Source organism: Mus caroli, unplaced genomic scaffold (genome assembly GCF_978045245.1).
Source record: "Mus caroli unplaced genomic scaffold, Mus_caroli_1 scaffold_6, whole genome shotgun sequence".
In the NCBI taxonomy this organism is placed as follows: domain Eukaryota; kingdom Metazoa; phylum Chordata; class Mammalia; order Rodentia; family Muridae; genus Mus; species Mus caroli.
Window position 1 is genome coordinate 27,716,492 of NW_028227261.1, and position 25,665 is coordinate 27,742,156.

Sequence of the window (25,665 nt, forward strand, 5' to 3'; positions counted from 1 at the left end):
CTGCTGAGCCATCTCACCAGCCCAAAAAGTTTCTTATATTAAGGAATTAACATGAAGGCAAAATCAAGACTACAGAGACATGCTAATTATCTCTATTTTGGCAAAAATCAAAAGCTGATAGCATCAAGTGTCAGCAAAGGAAAAGACCGAAACATGTCTACAGAGCCAGTGGGGTGCACCCTGCTTCGGTAACTCTACGGTCACACCACCTCAGACACACCTGACCTCCATCACTTTGGTGAGTCCCTAGCACTGAAGATGTGCGTGCCCTATCACCTAGAAATCCATCTCCAGAGGTTGTGCCCTCTGAAGATATTCTTGGTCAACTATGCCAAAGAATGTATTCTAAACTGTTCACAGCATCTCCATGTGTAATAGCAAACAAACAAACAACAACAAAAAGCACTACAAAGTCCCACAGGCCATAAATATATCTGTGGCATGTGCATGCAGTGGGTACCTGCTGCCAGCATTTAGGATTGGTGAAATCAGGAGAACATTACTAAGTCTTTTGTGCCTCCGTTTTCCTATCAGCAAAATGGGGATATACCAGCATCCTCCTCAGAGTGTTGATTCTAGGGCCATGGCAACAGGAGTGACCATCAGCACCTGAGACATGTCAAGCTCTCTCTACCAACACTCGTTGGTGCCTGCCTCAGAAGGTCTCCCTCCTGGAACCTCTGCACTTCCTCCAACCAATGCTGAATCTGCTGATCTTTCTCAGTCTCCCCTAATCCCACCTACCACTCTACTCCTGTAACACGCCCCACTGCCCAAGCCTCCCCTCTTCCCGGCATATTCGTTCTACCTCCTCTGTTCGCTGAGCATCTATTTCCCTTGTCCAGACCCACCCAGCTCAGACAGTTGGGCCCTCTGCCCTACTCCACCGTCTGGGCATCCATGGTCTTCTGAACTTCAACTTTCTGATTACCCTGTCTGTGCCCCTCCCAGGTAGGAGCCCTCCCCGCCCCCACTCTGCTCCAATCATCCCACAAATTACAACAAAGTCCAATATACATCAGAACCTCTTACGCAGGCCTTTGGCAGCCTCTGGACTTGCACAGGCCTAAATACAAGTCCCAGCTCTGCCCCGTCCATCCACATGAAACTGACTGAATCAATGGCCTCTGAAAGCCAATTTTCTTATAGCAGCTGGACAGAGATATTAACGTTGACTTTCGTGCTCTTGTGGGGATTAAATGAGATGTGTGTGAAACTCCTGTTAGAGCAAATAAACTCCCTAGTCAAAAAGGAGCTGGGGGCCGAGGTGTGGCATCACCAGCGGAGTGTTTGCCTCCCTTCTGTGAAGCCTTGGGCTCAGTGGCCAGCACCTCGTGGGACAGACTTGGTAGCACAAGCCAGCAAGCTCAGCACATGGGAAGTAGGAGGAGGCTCAGAAGTGCATAGCCATCCTTAGCTCCCCAGTGAGGCTGAGGCCGGTCTAAGATACAGGAGACCCCATATCACAAACACACACACAAAGCTGAATCAAGGAGGTGAGAGAGAAATCGGTTGTTAGGTTGTTTTCTGTGCAGGGAATTGAACCCAGGGCCTTATGCATGCTTGACAAGTATGCTACCCCTGAGCTACACTCCCAGATAAAGTGCCATTCTTAGGTCACCCACTGGGAACACTCTCTCCTCTCCCCCTGCACCTCCTGACACTGGGCAGCTGCGGGCTGCACCTTGTGCTTGGGTGTCTGGGTCAGGGCAGAGGAGCTATGAGGGCATCCTCAGGGAAGAGGGCAAACTAGCAGAACCGCCCTCCCCATACCTCCTCCTACCCCATCCCCAGAGCAGCTCCTGATCTCTCTGGATACTACCGAACTCAAGACAGAGGGAAGGATGGCGTCTTGACCCCTCTCCCTCCAAGACTCTCGGTTTCAAGACAGAATACAACACGGCTGGCTGGGCTCTCCTCTCAGAGCTGGGTGGTCCTCAGGCTGAGTGGATGCTCTCTCTCTTTCACAGAGGAGGCAATTACAACTCAGAAAGGAAAAGCTCTGCCTGGTGTCTCTGTGTACCTAGAGCCTGACCTTGAACTCTTCAGTCTGGCTCTGCTTCCACCCAGGCAGCCTCCAGCAAAAAGTTGTGGGGTCCCCTAAAGGCTCTGGCAGATGACTGGCTGGGCTCTGTGCCCATGCTTGCCCATGCTTGCCCACACCCCACTCTGCTTGTCCTCAGCCACCCACTGCCCGTCCCTGTCACAACCCAGCCCCAATTCTTCTCCTGCAGCTGGGCACCGGTTTCCATGGAAACGGGTTGTTTGGGCAGCTGTGGGATGGTACGCTGAGCTGCAGTATCCAGAATGATGCTCGGAGCAACACCCAGTCGTGGGTTGCATCGAGCCAAGCCAAGCAGGAAACCTGGTTACGACATGGCACTCCAGCAAGCCCCCCTCCACCAAAAACGCTGTAACCCTAGGAACCCCAACCCTGCCGTTCAATCCAAGTAAGTTGTCTGGAGTGGGGAGAAGCCAGATGTACCAGAAACCTCTCCCCAGCATCCCTGCCTGAACAACAAAACTGCGCAGTTCTTGTCACAAGCATGGAGCTAAATGGTAAATGTGTCACCACGGTGACTCCTCACCACCACCCCACAAGGTATTATTAACACCCTCGTGACATCCCGGAAGGTGAAGGCACTTGATTGGGTCATCAGGCAAAGTGAGGCTGAGCGGCAGCTCTCAGAACCCTCCAGTGGCTGGAAACGAGGAAAGGAAGTCCTTGCTCATTCTCTCATCAACGTGCCCACGGCCGTGACAAAGACAGCTAGACACAGCTCTGATGCAGGGTCGGGAAAGGCAGAACTTCTGCCGAACCATGTGCGCCAACCTGGAAAGACCTTCAAATGCTACAGAGCCCAAAAGGCAAAGCAGCCCAACACCATGCTGCGCAGTCTGACAACCTATTCACACACGAAAAGGCCAAGAGCAGACGTTCACATCTATACAGAATCTCATGAAAGGGACCTGAAGGGCACAGGCTCACACCGTGGTTCCTTCCCAATGAACACAGTCTCAAAGGCATCCACGGGGCTTCTTAGTCTACCAAAAAATTATGAATTTGTGTGTGTGTGTGTGTGTGTGTGTGTGAGAGAGAGAGAGAGAGAGAGAAAGAGAGAGAGAGAGCATCCATGCAGGTGCAGAGGAGGGAGCAAAATGTCACCCTCTATCACCTCCATCTTATTTTCTGAGACAACAAGGTCTCTCACTGAATCTGGAGGTAGGCTGACAGGCTGCCTCCAGCGAGCCCCGGTGAGCCTCCTGTCTCCATCCCCCACAGTACTCAGGAGTCACAGGCATCCTGGTCCATGCTCAGTTTCTTACTCGGGTCTCTCGCTTTTGCAGGACCCCTCTCACCCGCTGAGCCATTTCTCCAGCTCTGGGTTCTGAAGTGGAAATATCTAGCTTCTTTGGAAAGTTAGTTGTGTCAAATGATGTTTTGGTGGGGCACAAAGGTGAAAGGATGTCTTGCTAAAGCAGACATGTGAACAAATGTTTTCCTGAAGCAGACACGGGGGAAAGGACGCTGGAGGCAGGAGTATAACTATGACCCCACAGACAGTGGGAGACGAGCACCGAGCATTGGCTTGGTTTGTTCCGCCTCCCTATGCACTATGCATCTCTAGGCAGCCACTGAGAGAAGCTTGCCCAAGAACTGCTCGTGAGGTTCCTGCAACCTCCCCAGCCTCACTGAGGCCGGTTGGGGAACCTAATGGCTCCTCAGGATTGAGCAACAACTGCTGGTTCATGCCTGGTGTCGGCCTGCCGAGAGGACTGGTCTGTAGCTGCCAGTTCCTGTGTGCCGTCTGCCTGTCTAGAGGACTGGTCTGCGGCTGCTGAGTCGTATTTGGTGTTTGCTACAGGACTGAACTGCTGCCAAAGAAGAGGGAGCTCGCCCCCCAAAGAACTACTGCTGAACAGGTCAACTTCCCCCCCCCACCCCCATCCTAATAACTTTTCTCTTCCACTCCCTCTGCTGGGTGGAGGGCTAGGGGAGAGGGTGAACCTTTATTAAATGTAAGTTGCAAAAATATTTATGCCTACAGGGTTCTGTTCTGTTTTTCTTTTCTTTCTTTTCTTTCTTTTCTTTCTTTCCTTTCTTTTCTTTCATTTCTTTCTTTTCTCTCATTTCTTTCTTTTCTTCCCTTTCTTTCTTTAAGACAAGCTCTCTCACACTTCCCAGACTGGCTTCAAACTCGCCTTGTAGCCAAGGAAAATCCTCATCTTCCTCCTTCTACCTCCCAAGCACTGGAATCAGAGGTGTACCCCACTGCACCCTACTTATGCAGTGTTCCCCTGTTGTGGATAACCCTGGAGCTAATTATATTTGATGTTAATTCTGTACTCCAGTGAGTGGCTTCAAACAAGGAATGAGTCAGCATTCAGGTGATTTCCTGTAAGCCTGCTTCCCACCTTAATTTGTAAAATAAAGGAGAGCTGATGATTGGGCAGAGAAAGGGAAGGTGGAGCAGAAGGTGGGGAGAGAGAGAGAAGGAGAAAAAGGAAGAGGGAGAGGATGCAGAGGAGGAAGAAGAAGGAAAGTGGAGCAGAAGCACAAGGCCTGGAGAAACCGCAAGTTCTAAGGGGTCCCATAGATGTGGAAGATGGTAGTGTAGCGGTAGATCTGCCCAATCTAGGCGCACAGCATGTATTCATATTAACTGAGTTGTGTTTTCATTGCCAGGGCATATTAGGGTTGGTGATTTACCACCAACACTCCCCAGTGGTGAAGTTAGAGCTTTGTACATGGTAGACAAGCACCCTGCCAACTGAGCCAAGTCTCAGCCTAACTGGGACATATTTTAAATATCAGAAGGCAAAATAAAATAGGATACAATTATGCCAGTTTGGGGAAGATGAGATGAGTGTAGGAAAAAGATTCGTGATAGGCCCGTTCTGAACTCAGACAGGAGGTTGCGCTGGGGGCTGCGGAGTGCAGGGTTTGTAGCTCCTCCTCCTTGTCGTCTTTCTTGTTGTTGTTTTGGTTTGGTTTTTGTTTATTTGTTTGTTTTGTTTGTTTATTGAGATGTGTAACCCTGGATATCCTGAAATTCACTCTGTAGACCAGGCTGGCCTTGAACTCACCAGAGATCTGCCTGCCTCTACCTCTAGAGTGCCGGGATTAAAGGCGTGTGCCACCACCCCTGGCTCCTCTTTATTTTCTAAGACAAATTAAAATTCCTTTTGAAATGAAAGATGACTAGTTGGGGGACTGGAGAGATGGCTCAAAGACTAAGCATGCTTTTTGCTCTTCCAGAGAACCGAAGTTCGGTTCCCAGCACCCACTTCAAAGTTCACAACCACCTGTGACTCCAGCTCCAGGATGCAGCGCCCTCTTCTGGCTTACACCGACTCCTGCAGTCACGAGCAAACGCTCCTACACAGACACACAGGCAAAGTGAATAATAAACAACAACGAAGCAGAGCAAGGGTTCTGAGTCAGGTGTAGTGACACACGCCTGCAATCCCACCATGCAGGAAGTGAAGGGTTGAGGGTCAGAAATTCAGGCCAGACTTGGCTACACTGGAAGTTTGAGACTAGCCTGGGCTACCTAAGACCTTGACCCACCATCTCGACAAAAGCCAAAATATAGATGCTTGCAAGAATAATATCACAGAGTTGGGATAGAATTATCCCACAAACAAGGATAAACACATAGGCAGCTCATTGCCTCCTGTCTCAGTGTTACCAATGAGCTCTTTGACCCTGACTGGTCATTTTATCTCTTAGAGCCTCTGTGACCAAATCAGAGCAATGGGTATATATCATCAGTGTTTACCTCAGAAGTTGTACAAAGGTCTCAGATAACACACTCAGCACCCGGCATGTTGAACAAGCTTAGCCGGTGACATTGAATGTACAAGCACACAAGACAAACTCCCTGGGTTTGATACCCACTGTCACTTCCTTTTCTTTGCTTCATATAATTATATCAAAAGCATCTAGCACATAATACACATTCAATAAATATAAAAATAATCGGTTATATGGGAAAAATAAGTACTACCTTCCACCCCGGGCTTGTAGACATTAAATATGGTTATTAACAAAATTAGTATCATAATTAAACAGACAATGAATGCAGAGAGAAACAGTGACAAGAGAGAACACGGAAGGATGGAAGGCCCGACTCCATCCCTGTGTGAACTTGGAGAGGTCTGTTAATTCCCCCGAGCCTCAGTTTCCCTATCTGGTAAAGTGGGCTAATTCTTGTCTTGAGGGACTATTACTAACACTATAAAAAAAAGCAAACATCACTCGGGTGGCAGAGGCAGGCAGATTTCTGAGTTCGAGGCCAGCCTGGTCTACAAAGTGAGTTCCAAGACAGCCAGGGCTACACAGAGAAACCCTGTCTCAAAAAACCAAAACCAAACAAACAAACAAAAAAAAGCAAACATAATGGAAGTGGAGTGACTTACCTCCCATCTTGAGCTAGACACTTTATTTCATGTCCTATCTCATTATCCCATTAAAGAGGGGTGTGTATGTCCTTTTTATTCCAGACAGGGTCTCACTAGGTAGTCCTGGCTGGCCTGGAACTCACTTTGTAGACCAGGCTGACCTCAAATGCATAGACCTACCTTTGACCTGCTTCTGCCTCCAGAATGCTGGAATCAAAGATATTTGCCATCTTACCCAGCTTATTATATATATATTATTAATCTTATTGAATGAGAGAAAAGTTATTAAAGAATAGTGGGAGGCGATTAAGTAGGCTAGAGCAGGATTTGAACCCAGGACCTGCTGCCTCTAACAGATAATGGGCCCTTACAGGAACTCGGTAATGTCGTTTATTTTTTCCTTTCCTGACTCTAGAATTTCAATGTATAGAAGCTGGGAAGCTGGGCTTAGTAAGCCACACACCTGTAATCCCAGAGACTGAGAACCTGAAGCACTAGAATCAAAAGTTCAAAGCTACCGTAGGCTACAGTGAGTTCAAAGCCAGCCTAGACAACTCAGTGAGAACCCCATATCAAAATAAAAGGGGTTGGGCGATGCGGTTTAGTCACAGAGTGTCTGCTTAGCGTGTGTGAGGCCCTGGGTTCAGTCCCCAGCAAACCAAACAGAACAAGTCCGAGAGAAGACGCTCAATAAGAGACACTGGAGTTTACTTCTGTTAAGTGCCACACCCAGCCATCCTAGCCTAAACTATCAGCTCCAACTTACCAGTCTGGGAAAATCCTTTTTACTGGCTCCCTCTGCGTGATCCGGGCTTGAGTCATCTGGACTTGCCCAAGGCCGCTTCTTCACATGTGTAGGTCTTCTCTGCTCTAGGGGTGCACCATCGAGCCCACCCAAGGGCTCTGGGAAGCTAGCACAGGAATTGGCTGGGGCAGCAAGTCCTTGTTCCAGCTCCATCCTGGACCCTGACTGGGTCTTGTCCTCTGGCCCCGCCGGGTCAGGTGGAGTGCCAGGGCTGCCAACCGCAAACGCGGGCTGTACTTCCTGCTGATCTGTAGAATCCTCAGTCAGCACCTCTGGGTACAGTGCTGGACTCTGAGGAGGCTCCCGGGTGACCAGACTAAGGGGCTCACCTCCAAAGAGCCCTGGGAATTCAAAAAGGTGATCAAGGCTGTCTGGTGCAACCCCATCCTTAAAAAAGAGCATGTTTTCAACCTCGGCTTCTAGAGCACATTCCACCCAACTTCCACCTGGCTCTCCAGGCTCAGTGTCCATAGAAGAAAGAAGCCTTGGGGGACCTGCAAAGGCCTCTGGAGAAGCACGGTCCGGAGGGTCCCCATCTGGTCTTTGACCAAGCCTCAGGGAAGAACCTGATTTCTCCTCCTCCTGGGGACAGATTCCACACTTCCTGCATTTCCTTCTGCGAGGGGGCAGGACTGGAGATGGGGGCGGGCCCTTTGCACTGAGCCCCTCTTTGCTGAGTGTAGGATCCTCTGAGGAAACCATTCCTTCGACAGTGGTGGCTTGTCTAAGGCTGGGGCTGCTGGCCTCTTCCATTCTCGCTGGCCCCTCTGTACAGACCAGTACTCTATCTGGGAAGTCCAGTGATGTATCACAAAGACTTATGGAGCTTCCAGTAGCCAAGAAGTCACACAGAGAGTCCTGGAGCCTAGACAATGTCCTCTGTCCACCAGCCCTGGCTAAAAGCTCGTCAACAGGCCTATGTGGAAAAGAGGGAGGTCTCAGGGAAAGCCTGACTGGGTAGTCCTCCCCGGCTGTACCCCCTAGACATGCTCCCTCCCCCGACCCCCAACTCCTCGCACTAGCCCACAGAAGGGAAGCTATCCAGATAGGGCCACTCCTCTGAGCTTTCCAAGAGCTTTTTTACCCTTTAAGCTTTCTGCTTACATGAAATAGGGTAAACGTCACTACTTATCAGTGACACTGTGAAATGAGGTATCTCGCTTCACCCTAGCTGGTTCAGAGACTGCCCAAAAGCACACAGAGAGCAGAAAAGAGAAGATTCTCCCAGAAATGCAAAAGCCAGCTCCACACGGAGCAGAAACCCTCAGCCCTATCTATACCCCACTCCTATAAACGGGACTCTGAATCAAGCCAGTCCCTGAACGCCCTAGGACCTCAGACCTAAAGCTCCAACCGCTTACTCCTGAGCTGCTACAGCTCCTCTCCTTCTACTCCTGGGGGGCGGGAGGGGGTGGGTGAGGGAAGAAGCACGTGATGCGGAGAAGATGGTCCTCCATCCCTGACCCGTCTAGGGGTGGGAGGCGGGACCTGGTGGTGCCCAGCAACGGCTCCCTAGGGGTGCTGGCGTTCTTGTCCAGCAGGAGGCGCTCGCTTCCTGCCGAGGGCTTCTGGGAGGAGGTGCCAATCATTCTGCCTCCACGCGACGGGGCGGGGTGCGGGGTGCGTGGGCAAAGGAATTGCAGACCCCCTGGATGCTGAAAGCTGCCTGAGAATGTAAACAGAGTGGAGGAGGTGTCTGAAACCCCTGGGGATTGTTAAACTCAAATCTGATTATTTTTCCTAATTAGATATTTTAATATTGTCTGGCATACAATATATCTAGACACACATGTGCCTTCTAGTCGAATAGAACGTCAAGAAATAGAAAAGTTTAAACTTCCTCTCATTTCTCAACCCTCTACTCTGTGGAACTTTGGTTTTTTTTTTCTTTGTGGTCGATTTTGTTTGCCTGATTTCATAACTATGGGTGACACTCCCATGCACATATCACTTGGCTCTTAAATTTTAAAAACCAAGTGATATGGTACTTAATAATTCGTTAATCTATTAATTATTTATATTTATTGTTAATAGTATAATTCGCTGTTGATTTTATATATAATATTATAATTTATGATTAATTAGTTATTGATCCCACATGTGGTGACTTTATTTACTATTCTTCCCCCCTCCACCCAGTTTTTAGTTTTTGAATATTTTTTAATTTTTAAAAATTGAATGTATTGGGCATGGTGGCCCATACCTTTAATCCCAGCACTCGGGAGGCAGAGGCAGGCGGATTTCTGAGTTTGAGGCCAGCCTGGTCTACAAAGTGAGTTCCAGGACAGCCAGAGCTACACAGAGAAACCCTGTCTCAAAAATAAATAAATAAATAAATAAATAAATAAATAAATAAATAAATAGGAGGAGGAGGGAGAAGGAAGGAAGAGAGAGAGAGAGAGCAAAGGTAGAAAAGAAAAGAGAAGAGAAGAGAAGAGAAGAGAAGAGAAGAGAAGAGAAGAGAAGAGAAGAGAAGAGAAAGAAAAAGAAAAAGAAAAAGAAAAAGAAAAAGAAAAAGAAAAAGAAAAAGAAAAAGAAAAAGAAAAAGAAAAAGAAAAAGAAAAAGAAAAAGAAAAATGTGAAGGCCACCCAGCACCACCCTCTGCCTTTGAGTTCAGAGGCCAGCCTGGGTGTATAAGACCCTGCCCAGAATTAAATAGATACAACAAATAAAATACCAGTTGCAAGGGATTCTGGGAAGCCACTTCCACCTCACCTCTTCCACAGAGAGCAGGAAGGCACCCTGGAATGGGAGAATGGAAGCAATATTTGAAAATATTTTTCATCTAATTGATATGTCAATTGCTTTCTCTCTCTTATGGATTTTGATTTGATTTGGCCTCATGAATCTCAGATTGGCCTAGAAATCAGTAAGTAGCCAATGGGAACCTTAATCTTCTCACTTCCAGGGTGCTGGGATCACAGGGGTGGACAACCACAGTGTTTTATGCTGTGCTAGGGATGGAGCCAGGGTTTCAGGCATGGTGGGTGAGCACTCTGCCCATTGAGCCACATCTCCAGGCCCTCAGAGGGTATTTTTAAATATCAGTCATGGGTTAAAAATACCCCATGTCAGTGGGGTATTTTTAAAGCTTACATTACTATTGTGGATTTATGTGTCTAAATTCCTGCTTTAGATATTTCAAAACCACTTTTTAAGAAGCATTCAAAAAATACCTTTTTTTTAAAGTATGGAACTCAAAGATAATGTTTGTCTTAAAAGCTTATTTATTTCTGCGTAATTTCCAGCTTGGGAAGAAAAAAAAAGGTTCCAAAGTATATATTTCTAGAATCTCCGTGCATGCCTCCGCCTGCTCTCCTGCTTATTTGCTCTGTGTGTTATCAAGGAACATTCCCTACAGCTCAGGAGACGGCCACAGGGCTGTCTGCTAAGCTCTGAATCCCCTGTGACCTTTGGGTCCCAGGCTCCAGCTTGGACACTGGAGCGTCCTTGGCTCTGCCATCTCCTGTTCTAAAGTGTCCTTGTCACTCTTTGTTTCTCACAGCCTTGACAGTTGTTGAGGGGGACCGTACTCCTCTTGCACAGTGTTTATCAGCTGGGGTTTCTCTAATGGCTTCCTCCCGCATTTGGCCTTCTTCAGAGTGCCACTGAGGGGAAGTGTCTTCTGTCACGTCCTACTGGGGCAGGTGACAGCTCCCAGTGACATTAACCTTCACCACGGGTAGAGTGTTTTCCGGATTTGGCCACGGCCACGTTGCTATTTTAAGAGTGTTAAGATGAAGAGAGATAGTATTTTCAAAGGCTTTTTCAAAGTGGGGTTCTATGACGTCAAACAGAAAAACAATGCAGCCCGCTCCTCCTAACATTCTGCCTTTGCTTCTGTATTTTCCTTGTTCCACAATTAATCTACATGATGGGAAATTTATTTGTTTGTTTGTTTGCTTTGAGACGAGTGTCTCTATGCAGCTCTGATTGTCCTAAACTCAGTGTGTAGACCAGGCTGTTCTTGAACTCACAAAGACCTACCTACCTTACCTCTGCTTCCTCAGTGCTGGGATTAAATTTCTTTTTTCTTCTCTTTTACTTTTGCTAAGATTTACATTATTTCTACCGGGCAGTGTTGGCCCACACCTCTGACCCCAGCCCTCCAGAGGCAGAGGCAAGCGAATCTCTGTGAGTCCGAAGTCCGCCTGTTCTGTAGAATGAGTTCTATGACAGAGAAACCTTGTCTTAAAAGAAAAGGTTTTTCGGGAGGCAGAGGCAGGCGGATTTCTGAGTTCGAGGCCAGCCTGTTCTACAAAGTGAGTTCCAGGACAACCAGGGCTACACAGAGAAACCCTGTCTCGAAAAACCAAAAAAAAAAAAGAAAAGTTTTTTTTTTTTTGCTTTATTTTGAGATATGTGTCTTTGTGTCTGTGTGTGCACATACCATGTGTATGTTTGTGTTTGTGTATCTGTGTCTGTGAGTGTGTTTGTGTATCTGTGTTTGTGTGTACCTGTGAGTGTATGTATGAGTGTGTGTGCCTCCAGAAGCCATAAGAATGCCAGATCCTCTGAAGCTGGAATTATGGGCAGGTGGGAACCACCAGACATGGGTGCTGGGAATTGAACTCAGGTCCTCTGAATGAACAGCACATGCTTTTAGCTGCTTAAACTAGAGGGAGCTGAGGGAGGGTGACCCTGGCACCAGAGGTAACTGCCAGGGGAAATGAGGAATGCTCTACTCTCCTGAAACCCAGCTATGCTCCCAAGGGGCTATGCCAATTTGCACTCTATCAGCAGTAAGCGTACATCTGCAACATCCGGGATCCTCAGGCTTATACAGTATCTGCTGTAGGTAATGTGTTTTTCTCTCTCTCTTCCTCTCTCTCTCTCTCTCTCTCTCTCTCTCTCTCTCTCTCTCTTCCTCTCTCTCTTTCTCTCTCTCTCTCTCTCTCTCTCTCTCTCTCTCTTCCTCTCTCTCTTTCTCTCTCTCTCCTTCCCCCACAACCCCCTCTTTCTACTTCCCTCTCTCCTGTCATAAACACATCTTGCTTTTTTTTTTTTTTTTGCTGTATTTCTTTTAAATTTAAAAGTAGAACTCAGAGAGATCTGCCTGCCTCTGCCTCCCAAGTGCTGGAATTTAAGGTGAGCGCTACCACTGCCCGGCTTACAGAAGTAGAAATAAATTTTATGTTTCCAATGAGTTATCGGAGGCTGTAGGAGGAGTGGCTGGGCAGGTCTGGAAGGCTGGACCATCCAAGGAACTGAGGGAGTGTGTAAAAATGGGGGCCACAGATGGAAGCAAGCCAAAGGCTTGGTAGAGAAAGGAACGAGAAGGAAGCAAATAGATGACCTCCAGGAAACAGGACAGAATGCGCACCCTAAGAAGCGGTGTCTTAGCACACATTGTATTGCTGTGAAGAGATGTCATAACCAAGGGAACCGAACTGAAGGCTTGCTCGTGGTTTCAGAGGTCTAGTCCATCGTCCTTGTCATCACAGCATGGAGCATTGCAGCACGCACTGCACTGGAACTGAGAGCTGCATCATGATACACAGACACAGAGAGACTGAGCCTGGGTCTGAGGGTGAGCTTTTGAAACCTCAAAGCCTAACCCAAGTGCCATACTTCCTCCAACAAGGCCACACATCTATGAGTCTCTGGGGATCATTCTTAATCCGACCTCCACGGGAAGCAAGCAGGGGTGAGAGTGGGACTGGCATGGTCCCAGGCTCCTGCACTTGATGACGGATGCGTTCATAGTGGCCAAACTCACGAACTAGAAAACCAAAGAACAGACCCTGGGAGCTTCCAGCCAGAGGCTCTGTGTCCCAAGGCTCAGTCCACAGGGCTGAGGATCAGACACAGGGCTCCACACATGCATGACCAGACATAACTGTACCCAGGAGCTTCTGAGGTTAACAAGTGGCACTGTCCTTCTAACCTTTTGGGGACTCTTGTAGACACAGTTGTACACTCAGGGTCACATCTGCTGCCATGGGAAGGTTTCAATCCCACAACTACAAATCACTAGATGACACTGTCCTCGACCTTTGACGATGCCACACACATGGCTACACCTCTGAGTCCTCTGGGTTCACAGCCAGGGGTTTATGGTCCTCATCCCACAAGGGCATTGACAGCTACAACCATCAGAGGATGTGACTGCTGCTGGTGACTGTGTGTGTGTGCGCGTGCACGCGTGGGACAGGTGGCCCTTTTTCAAGATGGCTAAGTACTGCTGGCACCCTGGCCAAGGCTGCCAGTGGACACGTAGGACGTCACTGTTGGTGCTGTCTTGGATAACCTGGTCAGCTTTCTCCTGTAAACAGGTTCTTCTCCCTCCCCCTCCCCACTGTGAACTATGATGGAGAGGGGAGGTCATGGTGCAAGCACAGTCTTCCACATGGGGGGCGGGGATCTGAGTCCCACCTCTTCACAGGTGCAAAAACTTCATCTGTCATTTGGAATGTCACAGGCGAGTTCTGTCCCAATTCCTTGATTACATCATTTAGGGGTTCATCTCAGTGTGGGCTTGGAGATACTTTATCTATGAAATGTAATTCAATAATACTTTATTTTGTGTTGAAAATAATCCAGTTTGGGGATTGGAGGGATAGCTCAAAATAATCCAGTTTGGGGACTGGAGGGATAGCTCAGTTGACAAAGTATTTGCCTAGCATGCATGATGCTTTGAGTTTGTTCTCTAGCACGAGGTAAATTGGTGATGGTGATCCAGGCTTGCAAAGTCAACACTCAGGGGGGCAAGAGGCTTAGACATTCAAGGTCACCTTCAACCACATGGTAAATTTGAGGCCAGCTTGGGCTATGTGAATTCTGTTTCAAAAAACAAAGCAAATGGGTCTGGAGACATGGCTCAGTGGTTAAGAGCACTGGCTGCTCTTCCAGAGGTCCTAAGTTCAACTCCCAGCAAGCACATGGTGGCTCACAACCATCTGTAAAGGGATCTGATGCCCTCTTCTGGTGTGTACAAAGACAAAGCACTCATATACATAAAACACATGAATAAATACATTTTTAAAAAGCAAAGCAAACAAAACTTGTGTTTGGGCAATTATCTGCTCTTTCAGTTGACTCTAACCTCTTTGACATTTGTACACAGCCGTGTGCGTGTGTGTGTGTGTGTGCGCGCGTGCATGTGATCGTGAGGGTGACCGTTGATGTCACCCTCACGTTGAATGCAGTTAAGAAAAAGACTGATCCCTCTCCACTCACTTCCAGGCTTGTCGCAAGGTCTGATTCCTGACCCCTGGCTACACCCCTGTAGCGGCAACTTGAGACTCTGCCCTTTCCCCTCTTCCTCACCCTGCAGAAATAGCATCTTTCCTCCATCTCAGCCCAGGGAACTTCGAGGTGAGAGAACCTAACTGCCACCCTCTGAGGGTGTGAACAAACTTACTTAAAGGACTGCAGGAGAGCTGGAGTGTGGCTTACTTGGTAGAGTGTTCACCCTGCATGTATGAAGCCCTGTGTCCAATCCCCAGCCCTGCAGAGATCGAAGGTTGTGGAGTGAGAAGAATAAGGAGTTCAAGGTCACCCTTGGCTATCCGAGAGCTTTTGGCCAACCTGGAATGTGTGGCATCCTGCCTTTAAAAAGGAGGAGGAGGGGCTGGAGAGATGGCTCAGCAGCTAAGAGCACTGACTGCTCTTCAGAAGGTCCTGAGTTCAAATCCCAGCAACCACATGGTGGCTCACAACCATCCATAATGAGATTGGATGCACTCTTCTGGTGTGTCTGAAGACAGCTACAATGTACTTACATATAATAAATAAATAAGTCTTTTTTAAAAAAAAAGGAGGAGGAGAAGAAGGAAGAGGAAGAAGAGGAGGGAAGAGGGAGGAGGGAGGAGAAAGGAAGGTAGCTAGATAATAGAATTGACCTCTCAGGCACCTCTGGAGCCTGCTGTGTTGTCCCCAGTCCTGGATGTCAGGTAACCTCCGTCTCCCTTGAGAACCGTCAGATGCTCTCTCCCTCCACAGAGCAGCATTTCCAGAATCATCACGGCAATGATCAGACCATCACTGCTCTCTCATGGCCTCAGTCTCCTCATCTGTCACAGAGGGAGAACAAGGTTAAATGGCTGACATTGGCTGAGCACCAGATCTGGGAATCACATGATGTCTCTAGAAAGCTCCTAACAGGACACACACACCACGCACAGCAGGTAGTTCGGATACTGCTGGTGTCGTCAGTTCCCCGAAGTCTCAACGTCTCTCGAGTCTTTCCCTCAAAACCCCAGCTCTACCCACAGTCCACATAAAATGCAGACATGACTGCGTCCTATGTTCAAGAGCCTCTGTGCGTCCGCATGGATCTGAGTGTGTGTGTGTGATCCTGTGTGCTCGTTCCTAGAGAGGACTCCCATGTCTTCCTCAGTTGCTCACCATCTTACTCCTGGAGACAGGGTCTCCCCCTGACCCTGGCGCTCCCCGATTCAGCTAGACTCACTGACCAGCGAGCTCCAGGTATCCTCCTGTCTCTGCCCCCAGTCCTGGGATTGTAGGTGCACGTTGCATTTCTTGGCTTTTACATAGGTGCTGAGGGTACAAACCCAGGTCCTCAGGCTTGCACAGTGAGAGCTTAACCAGCAGCCACCTCCCCGGGCCTGACTTCAAGATCCTTCTCCATCTTGTCCTGCCTGCACCTTAGTTCCCCTATCTCAGTGTGCTGTTTCCTGACCCCATCATATGCTGCCACATCCGCCCTTTACCTTCCCTGTACTCTCCTGCCTCACAACACTAGGCTCCCTCCATCTGGAAACTCCCAAGACTCAGGCCAATTGACCCTTCCCAGCTAGCTAGTGTAATCTATTCTCCCATGTGACGCCGCCTTCTAAGAATCACAATTGACTGACCAGACTGCCACTGACTAGGGCCTATTTCATCAGAGTAGCTATGAGGACCACAAGGCATGGACCAGGAGGCCACGGGCCTGAGGAATGTGATTTGCATTTGGATCGTGGCTCAGTGTATAATCTACTGGGCATCCCCAACCTTCAGGCTTCATTTCCTTCTGTGTATGCAGTGATGGGGATTATTCTGGTGACGATGGCAGTAGTGTGCAGACCGAAGCTCACAGTCCAGTTAGACGCCACACGATGCCCTGCACGGGAAGTGCTTAATAAATGATCCTCTTGCTCTCAGTATCAGGCAGTCAAGAGTCTCTGGCTCCACCAGACACCATTTATTGATGGATTTGAGGCTAAAAATAGAGCTGCAGCCCTGGGGAGCAGGTCCTTCCGAAGCCTGGTATCGCTCTCCACACCCTTGGTGCTACAACCAGAAGGAGGAGGCTCTTCTCCCTGCAGAGACTTGTACGATGACTCCAGCCTCTCCCCAAGCCTGCATACAGGGGTCAGATGGCCCAAGAGGACAAACTTTTGGGGCAAGGATACTGGAACTCACATGCTGGCTTCTGCCCAGCTCTGCCATGCAGTAGCTCTGTGACCTTGAACAAAGGCCTTCCCTTCCCAGAGGACGGATATAGCTTCCAGCTGCAGACATTGACAGTGTTCAGAATAACTGACACTCACAGAGGCCTTGAGGCCAGCAGGGCAGGTGCAGGTACCTCTTCTCCTATGATCTGTCTCTATGTCTTTGAAGCAAGCACGAAACCCTGACATGCAAAGCACCGTCCTGACTCGCCGTGCCCACCCGTAAACAGCCGTGACTCCTGATGTGAGCCTGTGTTTTCTAGCAGTCCACCCCTCCATCTGAGGGCACAAGGAGCAGAAACAGAAATTTATTTTGGCTGTTTGTAGCTATTGATCCACCAGCCTTGGGAAATGCAGAGAGATATATCCAACAGAAAGAAAGCTTTGCTTCTTGGGCTGCTAACAGGCTGTGGGCCTGTGGATAAACCCGTTTGTGCAATTCCCTAACTCCCTTCCAGTTATTTTATCCCCCGGGATATGATTTCATTAAAGCAGATCCAGAATGGTGGGCGAGGGCCCCTGTTATCTCTCCACCGCTGATCAGCACAGTGGTTTCAAGGGTACAAGTCTGGGTCCCAGGGGCACTGAGCCAGCCTGTTGCGAGACATGTTTAGAGCTGACAGCTCCAGCCCAGGGTCACAGCCTTGAACTGACCCTACTTGTCCTTTTTGTCCTGGGACAGGTCCATGAGGCTTCAAACCCTAGCCCCTCACTCATGACTCTTGACCTGGATGCAGGGTCATGTGACAACACACAGTGAACAACAGTCCCTGCAAAAGATCCAGAGCCTTGTGCCTGGGCACCATGAACACAGGCTCTTTCCAGCCAGTGGCAGCCTGTGTGCCTCACTAGGGGAGAGAAAAGCCTTGTTCTGTCTGTCCATCCAGGGTGAGTATCAAAGAAGGGAGACCCAGTGGTCAAATGTGTGTGCAACCCCTGAGGGACTGAGTGCACTGGGAGTATCCTCCCAGGAGCACCAGGGTGGGGAGCTCGACTGAGCATATCAGGAGAGAGAGAGAGAGAGAGAGAGAGAGAGAGAGAGAGAGAGAGAGAGAGAGCGCTCTCAGGAACACCTGGCTGGGGAGCCCGACTGAGCATACCAGGGTGGGAGCACCTGTTCTCTGTATTCTATTGGGTTTGGGTTCTGTGGGTAGGACCAGGCTCTTAGCCTCTCAACCCCTGAGTTCCTCTGAGTATCTAAATGGACACTTTCACTCTTCGCACACTTGTTAGTACACACCTGCTTGAAAGCAGCTGGTTTAAGCAGAACGTATTGGGAATGTTATAGTAGCAGGCTCTAGATGCAGCTTTGGAAAGGATCTCGCCAAGTCACACTCTGCAGGGACCCATGGGAGAGCCACTGCTGATTCTAGAACAGAGGTGCCAGCATGTCATCATAGCCAAAACATCTACTGGAAGAGTCTAGGTCACACACCTGCATGCAGCTGCAAGGGAGGCTGTGGCTGCAAGGGAGGCTGCAGCTTCAAGGGAGGCTGAGGCTGCAGCTGCAAGGGAAGCTGCGGCTGCAAGGGGGCTGCGGCTGCAAGGGGCTGCGGTTGCAAGGGAGGCTGCCTTGGGCTTTGATAAAGAGCAATTCAAGATCCTGGGAATGACCCAAAATTCAGGAGAAAAATCTTTTAAACAATATTAATTTTTTAATTTCACGTGTGATGAGTGTTCTGCCTTCATGTACATCCACACTCCTTATGCACACACAGTGCCTGCACATCTGACCAGGAGTGTAGTTACAGACTGTAGTGAGCTGCCATGTTGGTGCTGGAAATCAAACTCAGGTCCTCTGGAAGCGCATTGTCTCTCCGGCCCCAGGAAGAAAGCTTAACAGTCTGTGGAGCACTGATGAATGGCAAATATTCTCCATCCAGCTTCCTTCTCATCTCTTCCAGAACTGTAAACTCCATGCAGACAGGACCTTGCATGTCTTCCTCACCTCCATGTCCTTAGAGTCTCACATGGAACCTGTAGTGAATAATCAGGTTACTGAAAGGTAGGCAGTTAGAGCCCAGGGAGTCCTAGGCTTCGGGCCACTCCATGCCCCAAGGGAAGGCTCTTCACCCCTTTGGGATGCCAGCCCCGCTTTGTGTCACATCCCTCCTCTCCAGTCCCTCATCTGCTCCTGAAGTTATCTTTTTTAGTTAGTTTTTTTTTTTTTTTGGTTTTTCAAGACAGGGTTTTTCTGTGTAGCCCTGGCTGTCTGAAGTTGTCTTCTGTTTTCCAGTACTCGGTTTTGACTCACCGCTCCCTGGAGGCGTTCCTTCAAGAGGACTCCAACGACACTGCAGCCACTACCACCACATCTCTAGCTACTCATTGTTGGTGGTGAGCTGGTGAAGAAAGCAAGCTCTGAAGTCCCCTTATCTGATCCCAAATGTAATTAGTTTGACTGTGACTTGCTTTTGGAGCTTGGGAAAACCATGTAACCGGCCTCCTCATCTTCAGAATGGAGTAAATCAAAATGACTATCAAGCCTCGGGACTTTTGTGAGGTTTGAGGGAGCTAGCACATGGAAGTTCTTAGGAGGAGGCTGGCAGAGTCCCACAATCCCTGCTGCTGCTCTTCTGTATCTAATTATCAGGCTACACTGCAATGGTTTCCATGGCTGTATCCCTATTCTGCAAACCAGAACCTGCCCTGTCTGTTACCTCAAGCCTCTTCGTGCACCCGGCTCACAAAGCAGAAGTCTGCATCATGTCTGTTGAATAAATTCAATAAAAGAAGCTGTAAACTAGGTCTGGGGATATAGCTCAGTTGGTAGGGTGTTCATGTTTCCAGCACGAAGCCCTGGGGTCAGTCCCCAGCACCTGAATGCAGTGGTGTGTCCCCCATCATCCGGGCACTCAGGAGGTAGATGTGAGAGAATCAGAAGTTGAAGGTCATTTCCAGCTACTCAGCAAGTTTGAAGCCTGCCTGGGATCAATGAGACCTAAAAAGAGAGATAAGAAAAGGAAGAAAGAGACCAGTAGGTGGATGGGGAAAGGAGAAGGAGGGACAGAATGGGAGGAAGCACACGATGGCACACAGCTTTAATCCCAGCACTCAGGAGACAGGCAGGTGGACTTCTGTGGGGACAGCCTGGTCTACAAAGTGAGTGACGGAGTGGAGGTTGAAAAGTAAGAGAGGGAGAATCAGAGAAAATTACAAATGCAAAGATGGTTAAAAAACAAAACTTTTAACATTTATGTAACATAAAAAAAAAACTAAAACTGCCAAGCATAGTGTAGCCCATGTCTTTTAATTCCAGTGCTCAGGAGACAGGAAGGTGGATCTCTGAATTCTAGGACAGCCTGGTATATAGAGTGAGTTCCAGTATGGTCAGGGCTATACAGAGAAAATGGATCTCAAAATACAAAAAAAAAAAAAAAAATCCACCTGAGTAGAGTATTTGCATTTCATAAATTCTAAACATCACTAAAAAAAAAAATCTGAGTTGCTAAGTGATATTCACCCCAAGGCCATGAGTAGACAATTCCAGAAAGGAGACAGAAACAGTAACTACAAACAGAAGAATAGTCTGGCTTCAACAGAAGAGATACAAACTAGATACAAATGAAAGGATTGCTCCGGCAGAGCGCAGAATTCAGCCCAGAGTCTTTTATAACACAGGAAAGAGCCCAAGAGCAGAAAGACAGCTGGGTAAATAAGGATGGATCAATCCAGTGACAAGGCGTTCCGCCACAAAACAATTATGAAACCGTCAAAGCCATTGCCTTGGTATAGGCAAGGATAACGGCAAAGTTACATTGAAAGCATGGCCTCAGTGTGCGAAACGTTCATCTGGACTTGATGAAAGCCTGGCAGAAAATACGAGAAGAAATGAAAGCAGCTGCTTTGATAAAAAAAGAAACGGTACAGAGTGCCCGCCCTATGCTGGACTCTCCGCCAAGGACTTGCCAATACATACTGTCACAGTTCATTCCCCAACTGCCTCCATAGACTTGTGAGGCAGGCAAGGGAGACAGCAAGGCACAGAGATAGGCAGTAAAGCCTGCCAGAGGTGGCCTGGCCCGAACCCCAGACAGATAACAGTCTTGGTACTGGACTGCAGGTCCGGTGCTATTCCTGACATATCAGATGGAGAAGATAGATGGGGGCCAGTGGCTTTTCCTGCTTCTTGAACATAGCCTTTTGCTCTCTGAATGCTGTTTGCACAATGAAAACACAATTCAAAGGAAAACTAAAACTGTCTGTAGGCTGCAGTTTGGCCCTGGTCCCTCAGAGATCTCCACAGGTTACAGCCACAGCCCGCCAGGCCAGAACTACAAACTATGAGGCAGCTCTGCAATATCCTCTGTCCCTCTTCATTGGTGTACAGCCCCCAGGAAACTGGGAGACTGAGGTAGAAGGACAAGTTCAAGGCCAGTGGGAGCTACATTATAAGATTCTATTCCAAGGAAAGAAAGAAAGAAAGAAAGACAGAGAGAGAGAGAGAGAGAGAGAGGGGAAGGGAAGGGAGGGGGAAGGGAGGAGCGGGGAAGGGGGAGGGGGAGGGGAAGGGGAGGAAAGAAAGAAAGAAAGAAAGAAAGAAAGAAAGAAAGAAAGAAAGAAAGAAAGAAAGAAAGAAAGAAAGAAAGAAAGAAAGAAAAAAACTAAAGCCTGCAGGAGACTGAAGCGCTTTCTCTCCACCTACTCAGCAACATTCTCTGTGCCAGGAGCTGCCTGGATCCCGCTGAGGGAATCCCAAGGCTACTGTTGGATAGTGACCTTTCACTGTGAACACCACTGTGAAGAGGCCAGTCACTCCCTGGGTGGACTCAGAGCCCTGTTTGTCCTAACTCTGTGTAGTCCTGGCTGAGCCTTGCTGGGAGTCTGGTCTCCTGGGGGACTGACCTTCTCAGCTGAGAACTGGAGGCTCAGTAGAACCAGGCAGAGCAGGAGGGGCAGAAGCACTAGGGTGAAGCCAAGGTAGGAAGGGAAGGGAAGGATGTCAGCTGATGTAGATAGAGTACAGCCCATAGAAGATGAGGCCAACTGTGTCAACAAGAGTGCAGTTGTGTAGCCCCAAGGAAGACAATTGGAAGCCACTGAAGGAAACTGGGGGTGGGGGTGGGGGCTGAAGGGGGTGGCAAGGAATTCCCCTTTCAAAGCAGGATGGGAGGGGACCTGGATGTACAAAATAGAGGCCCACCTGAGGAGTAGTGGCCTTCCAGAACCTGACTGGTTTTCATCAAACAAGAACTAGAGCGAGGGCTGGTGAGATGGCTCAGTGGGTAAGAGCACCCGACTGCTCTTCCGAAGGTCCAGAGTTCAAATCCCAGCAACCACATGGTGGCTCACAACCATCCGCAACGAGATCTGGCGCCCTCTTCTGGAATGTCTGAAGACAGCTACAGTGTACTTACATATAATAAATAAATAAATCTTAAAAAAAAAAAAAAAAAAGAAAAAGAACTAGAGCGAATTAGAAACCATTCACACTCGGGGCATAGTAACCCACACCTGTAATCCCAGCACTCAGAAGTCTGAGGCTGTGAGTTCAAGGACAACCTGAGCTACATAGTGAATCCCAGGTCAGCCTGGGTGACAAAGTTTAAAAAACACTGTGTCAGAAAGCAAAGCAGGGTCAGTAAGATGGCTCAGTGGGTAAAGGCACTTTGGCAAACCCAACAACCTCATACTGATTGATGCTCAGAGTCCATGTAAAGGTGAACAGAGAAAACTGACTCCACAAAGTTGTCCTTCAACCTCCACATGCATCTCGCGCGCGCGCGCGAGTGTGTGTGTGTGTATGTGTGTATGTGTGTATGTGATAGAGGGGGGGAGCTAGGAAGGTGGCCTTGTAAATAAAGTGCTTGCCTTGCAAACACAAGGCATGCTGACACTTGCCTGTAAATGGCAGCAGTTGGGAGGAGCAGTCAGAAGAATCCTCAAGGCTCTCTGGCCAGTCAGTCTAGCCCCATTGGTGAGTTTCAGACCAATAAAAGACTTTGTCTCAGGGAGAAAGGAAGGAAGGAAGGAAGGAAGGAAGGAAGGAAGGAAGGAAGGAAGGAAGAAGGGAGGGAGGAAGGGAGGGAGGGAGGGAGGGAGAGAGGGAGAGAGGGAGAGAGAGAGAGAGAGAGAGGAAGGAAAGAAGGAAGGAAGGAAGGAAGGAAGGAAGGAAGGAAGGAAGGAAGGAAGGAAGGAAGGAATAGAGGAAGGAAGGAAGACAGGAAGAAAAAAAGAAGAGAGGCACAATATTCCTGGGAAAGTCACCCAAGGTTGTCCTCCATACTCACATGCACACACATGTGCACATACACACTTGTGCACATACACATGTGTGCATAACACAATCTACATCTGCTTAAAGAAACATGATCTAGAGAGAGCGATGGCTCAGGAGTTAAGAGCACATACTGATCTTACAGAGGAACCAAGTTTGGTTTCCAGACCCCATTGCCATGCAATCACCTGTAACTCCAGAGGATCCAATACCCTTCATGGGCTCTCCACTCTCATGCAAACCCACACCCGGACACACACACACACACAGAGTTTAAATTTGTTTAATCTTAAAACAATAGAAAAAAAAAACCCCACCCAGGCAGCTGAGGACGGTCTTTACCTGTGGGGAAACAAAGGCGCAAAGAACTCATACAATAAAGGAAAATTCTGCTACCCCGAAACAGCCCTGGCTCCTCCCCACCTTGACCTCTTGCCAATGTTTGTCAAGAGAAAGTTCACATGAATCAAATACTAGCAACAGTGAACCTCCTCTAGATCTGAACACAGATACAGGAGCCGAGGAGGGCAAGGACAAGCAAGGAGATGAAAAGAGGAACCAAGCAGTCAAATAAACACAGGACACCCGAGCAGAAACAAACCAAATGCCTAGATAAAGTGCTTGATAGGAGAGCTGGGGAGATAATAACAAGATAACAGAAGGGCTCAGGGCTCCGGAAAAGGTGGAAGGAAGATGGCAGAGACTGCAGAATAGAAGTCAGTCAGCGTGAACATAGCACAAAATAACACTCCACCAAAACACAAGCGTAAAGGAAAGGGGGAAAACAGGAAAGGGGGCTGGGGGGTGGGGTGGGCAGCCCCGGAGCAGGAACGGGCTGAGTGTAGAGTGCAGAGGTGGAGGGCTTGCAGAACAGGGGTGAGGCTGTGAGTTCAATCCTAGCCCCCCCCGGGGGGGGGCGGGGAAGGAAGGTGAACCGCTTTACATTTAATTGATTAGAGAAAAAAAAAATGACTGCTGTGGTTGGGGGAGCTTTGCGTATGTGGCACAGCTGCTAGAAGCTAGCCCCCAGGGTAACACTGCTGGGTGCTGGCACTTCTAAGAGGTGGGGCTTAGCGGATGGCAAAGCTTTCCTCTGGAGTCTAAGAGTTTATAGTGTGCATAGGCTGGCTGTAGGGACTCTGGCCAGCCCAAGCACAGCAAACATGACTCTGGCAGGCCTTGCCCTTCTCCCCAATTCCCTCTGCCTTGCTAAAAAACATTAGATTACATTCCTAAAGCTAGCCACCAAGGTCTGTCTCCTTATTTGGCCACTTCCTCCTCCTGAGGCTAATACCAAGGTCCAGCTATCCAAGTATTGAAGTTCAGCAATCAAAAGCCCCCTTTGGCTACCCTAATTAATATTCCCAATCGAAACAAACCAACTCATCCTAACACTTCAGTTTCCCGTTCCCCTTTATAATCTGTCATTTGCCTATAGGCCACATCTGTCTCCTCTCTATCCAGAGGCAGTCCTTTGTCCCCACCCCAACCCCCACACCACCACCACCATCACCCTGCCACCCCCCCCCCTAGGGACAAATATCCCTGCCCTCTCTCCCTTTGTTCCCTTCCTCTCCTTCATCCTCTGTCTCCTGTCATTGTCTCTTATTCCCTGCCCTCTGTTTCTCTGCTGCAAATAAATCTCTTTGTGCTGAGAACTTGGTCTTGGGGGGCTCTGAACACATAGAGGTCACTTCACTAGCAACCACAGCTTCTTCCTCCCCGACGTTTACTGCCCCAGACTGCTCAGCCACAGAGACCTCTGAGGATTGAGGGTGCTAGTGTAGCAGCAGCGGAACCCTCTGAGCCTTTCTGTTTGTGTGTGTGTACTCTTCTCATTCCTTTGATGGCTCTAGTCAAGGTCCCAGGACTCAAACTGCGCAGGTGCTGGGCTGTAGATGGCCACTCAGCAACTGAGATGTCATCTACCATGAAGCTGTCACCAGAGCCAGCAGACCAGTGCTATGCCCTTGGTTCTTTAGAAGATGAGTAAAAAAAACCAACTTCTTTTCTTTATAAAGTACTCAGATTTAGGTATTTTGTTACAGCAGCACAAAGGTAACAACAATCAGGGACCATGAGCTAATGCAGGAGTTTTTAAGCCTCAGTGTGACAGGTTAATGATATTAAGAGGGTGGAAACTCAGGCTGACTACAAGGTGTGACCTATGGATATTTATATGACTGGCTCTGAGTAGTTTCACAACAGGAGGGGAAGACAGGACACAGAAACAGAGATGGATCGATGTTTCTTTCATGAGCTATTTCAGGAGGACCCTCACCAGAGTCTGTGCCATGCAGCTCAGAATTGTGAAATCAGTGAACCTCTTTGCACTATAAAGTAGCCTGCCTTGGGTATTTTATTACAGAGACAAAGAGCTAACATGGATCGTATATGCATAAGAAGTCTTTGAAGAAATCAACTAAGATAACATAAAATAAATATTTTAAGACATAAAGAAATGTTCTAGGAAAAAAAGGGAGATGTATTGAAAAGTTAATGAGACCCAGAAAAATAGGTTGTTAAAAAAATGATTAGGTTGTGATGCTGATAAATAATCCTTTGGGTGCCACACAGAGTGGAACAAACTGCATCAGATGGGAAAAAACATAGAGCAGCACCTACAAAGCCATGTGCGTGAACATGAGCGTGTGTGTGCCTCTGTGAGTGTGTGCTCGTGTGCGTGTGCGTATGTGTGTGCATGTGTGTGTGCGTGTGTGTGTTCGTGTGCACTCGTGTGCATGTGTGTATGCCTGTGTGTATGCATGTGTGTGCATGTGTGTGTGTATGCCTGTGTATGTGTGCATGTGCGTGTGCGTGCGTGCGTGCGTGTGTGTGT

The 25,665-nt window shown here is 48.5% G+C and overlaps 1 protein-coding gene and 1 long non-coding RNA gene across 2 annotated transcripts in view; one reads left to right on the plus strand and one right to left on the minus strand.

The window, feature by feature from the left end:
• Positions 1-7,963, minus strand: part of Spocd1 (SPOC domain containing 1) — a 28,881-nt gene extending 20,918 nt beyond the window's left edge. The window contains exon 1 of the mRNA XM_085838393.1: positions 7,168-7,963. Coding sequence (XP_085694519.1) covers positions 7,168-7,963 — 796 coding nt within the window. The remainder of the gene's footprint in view (positions 1-7,167) is intronic.
• A 9,442-nt stretch (positions 7,964-17,405) lies between these two features.
• LOC147004206 (uncharacterized) lies at positions 17,406-19,287 on the plus strand. Its single transcript, XR_015047229.1, has 3 exons — positions 17,406-17,497; positions 18,514-18,614; positions 18,846-19,287. It is a non-coding gene; the product is annotated as an uncharacterized LOC147004206 (long non-coding RNA).
• Positions 19,288-25,665: the final 6,378 nt, after the last annotated feature.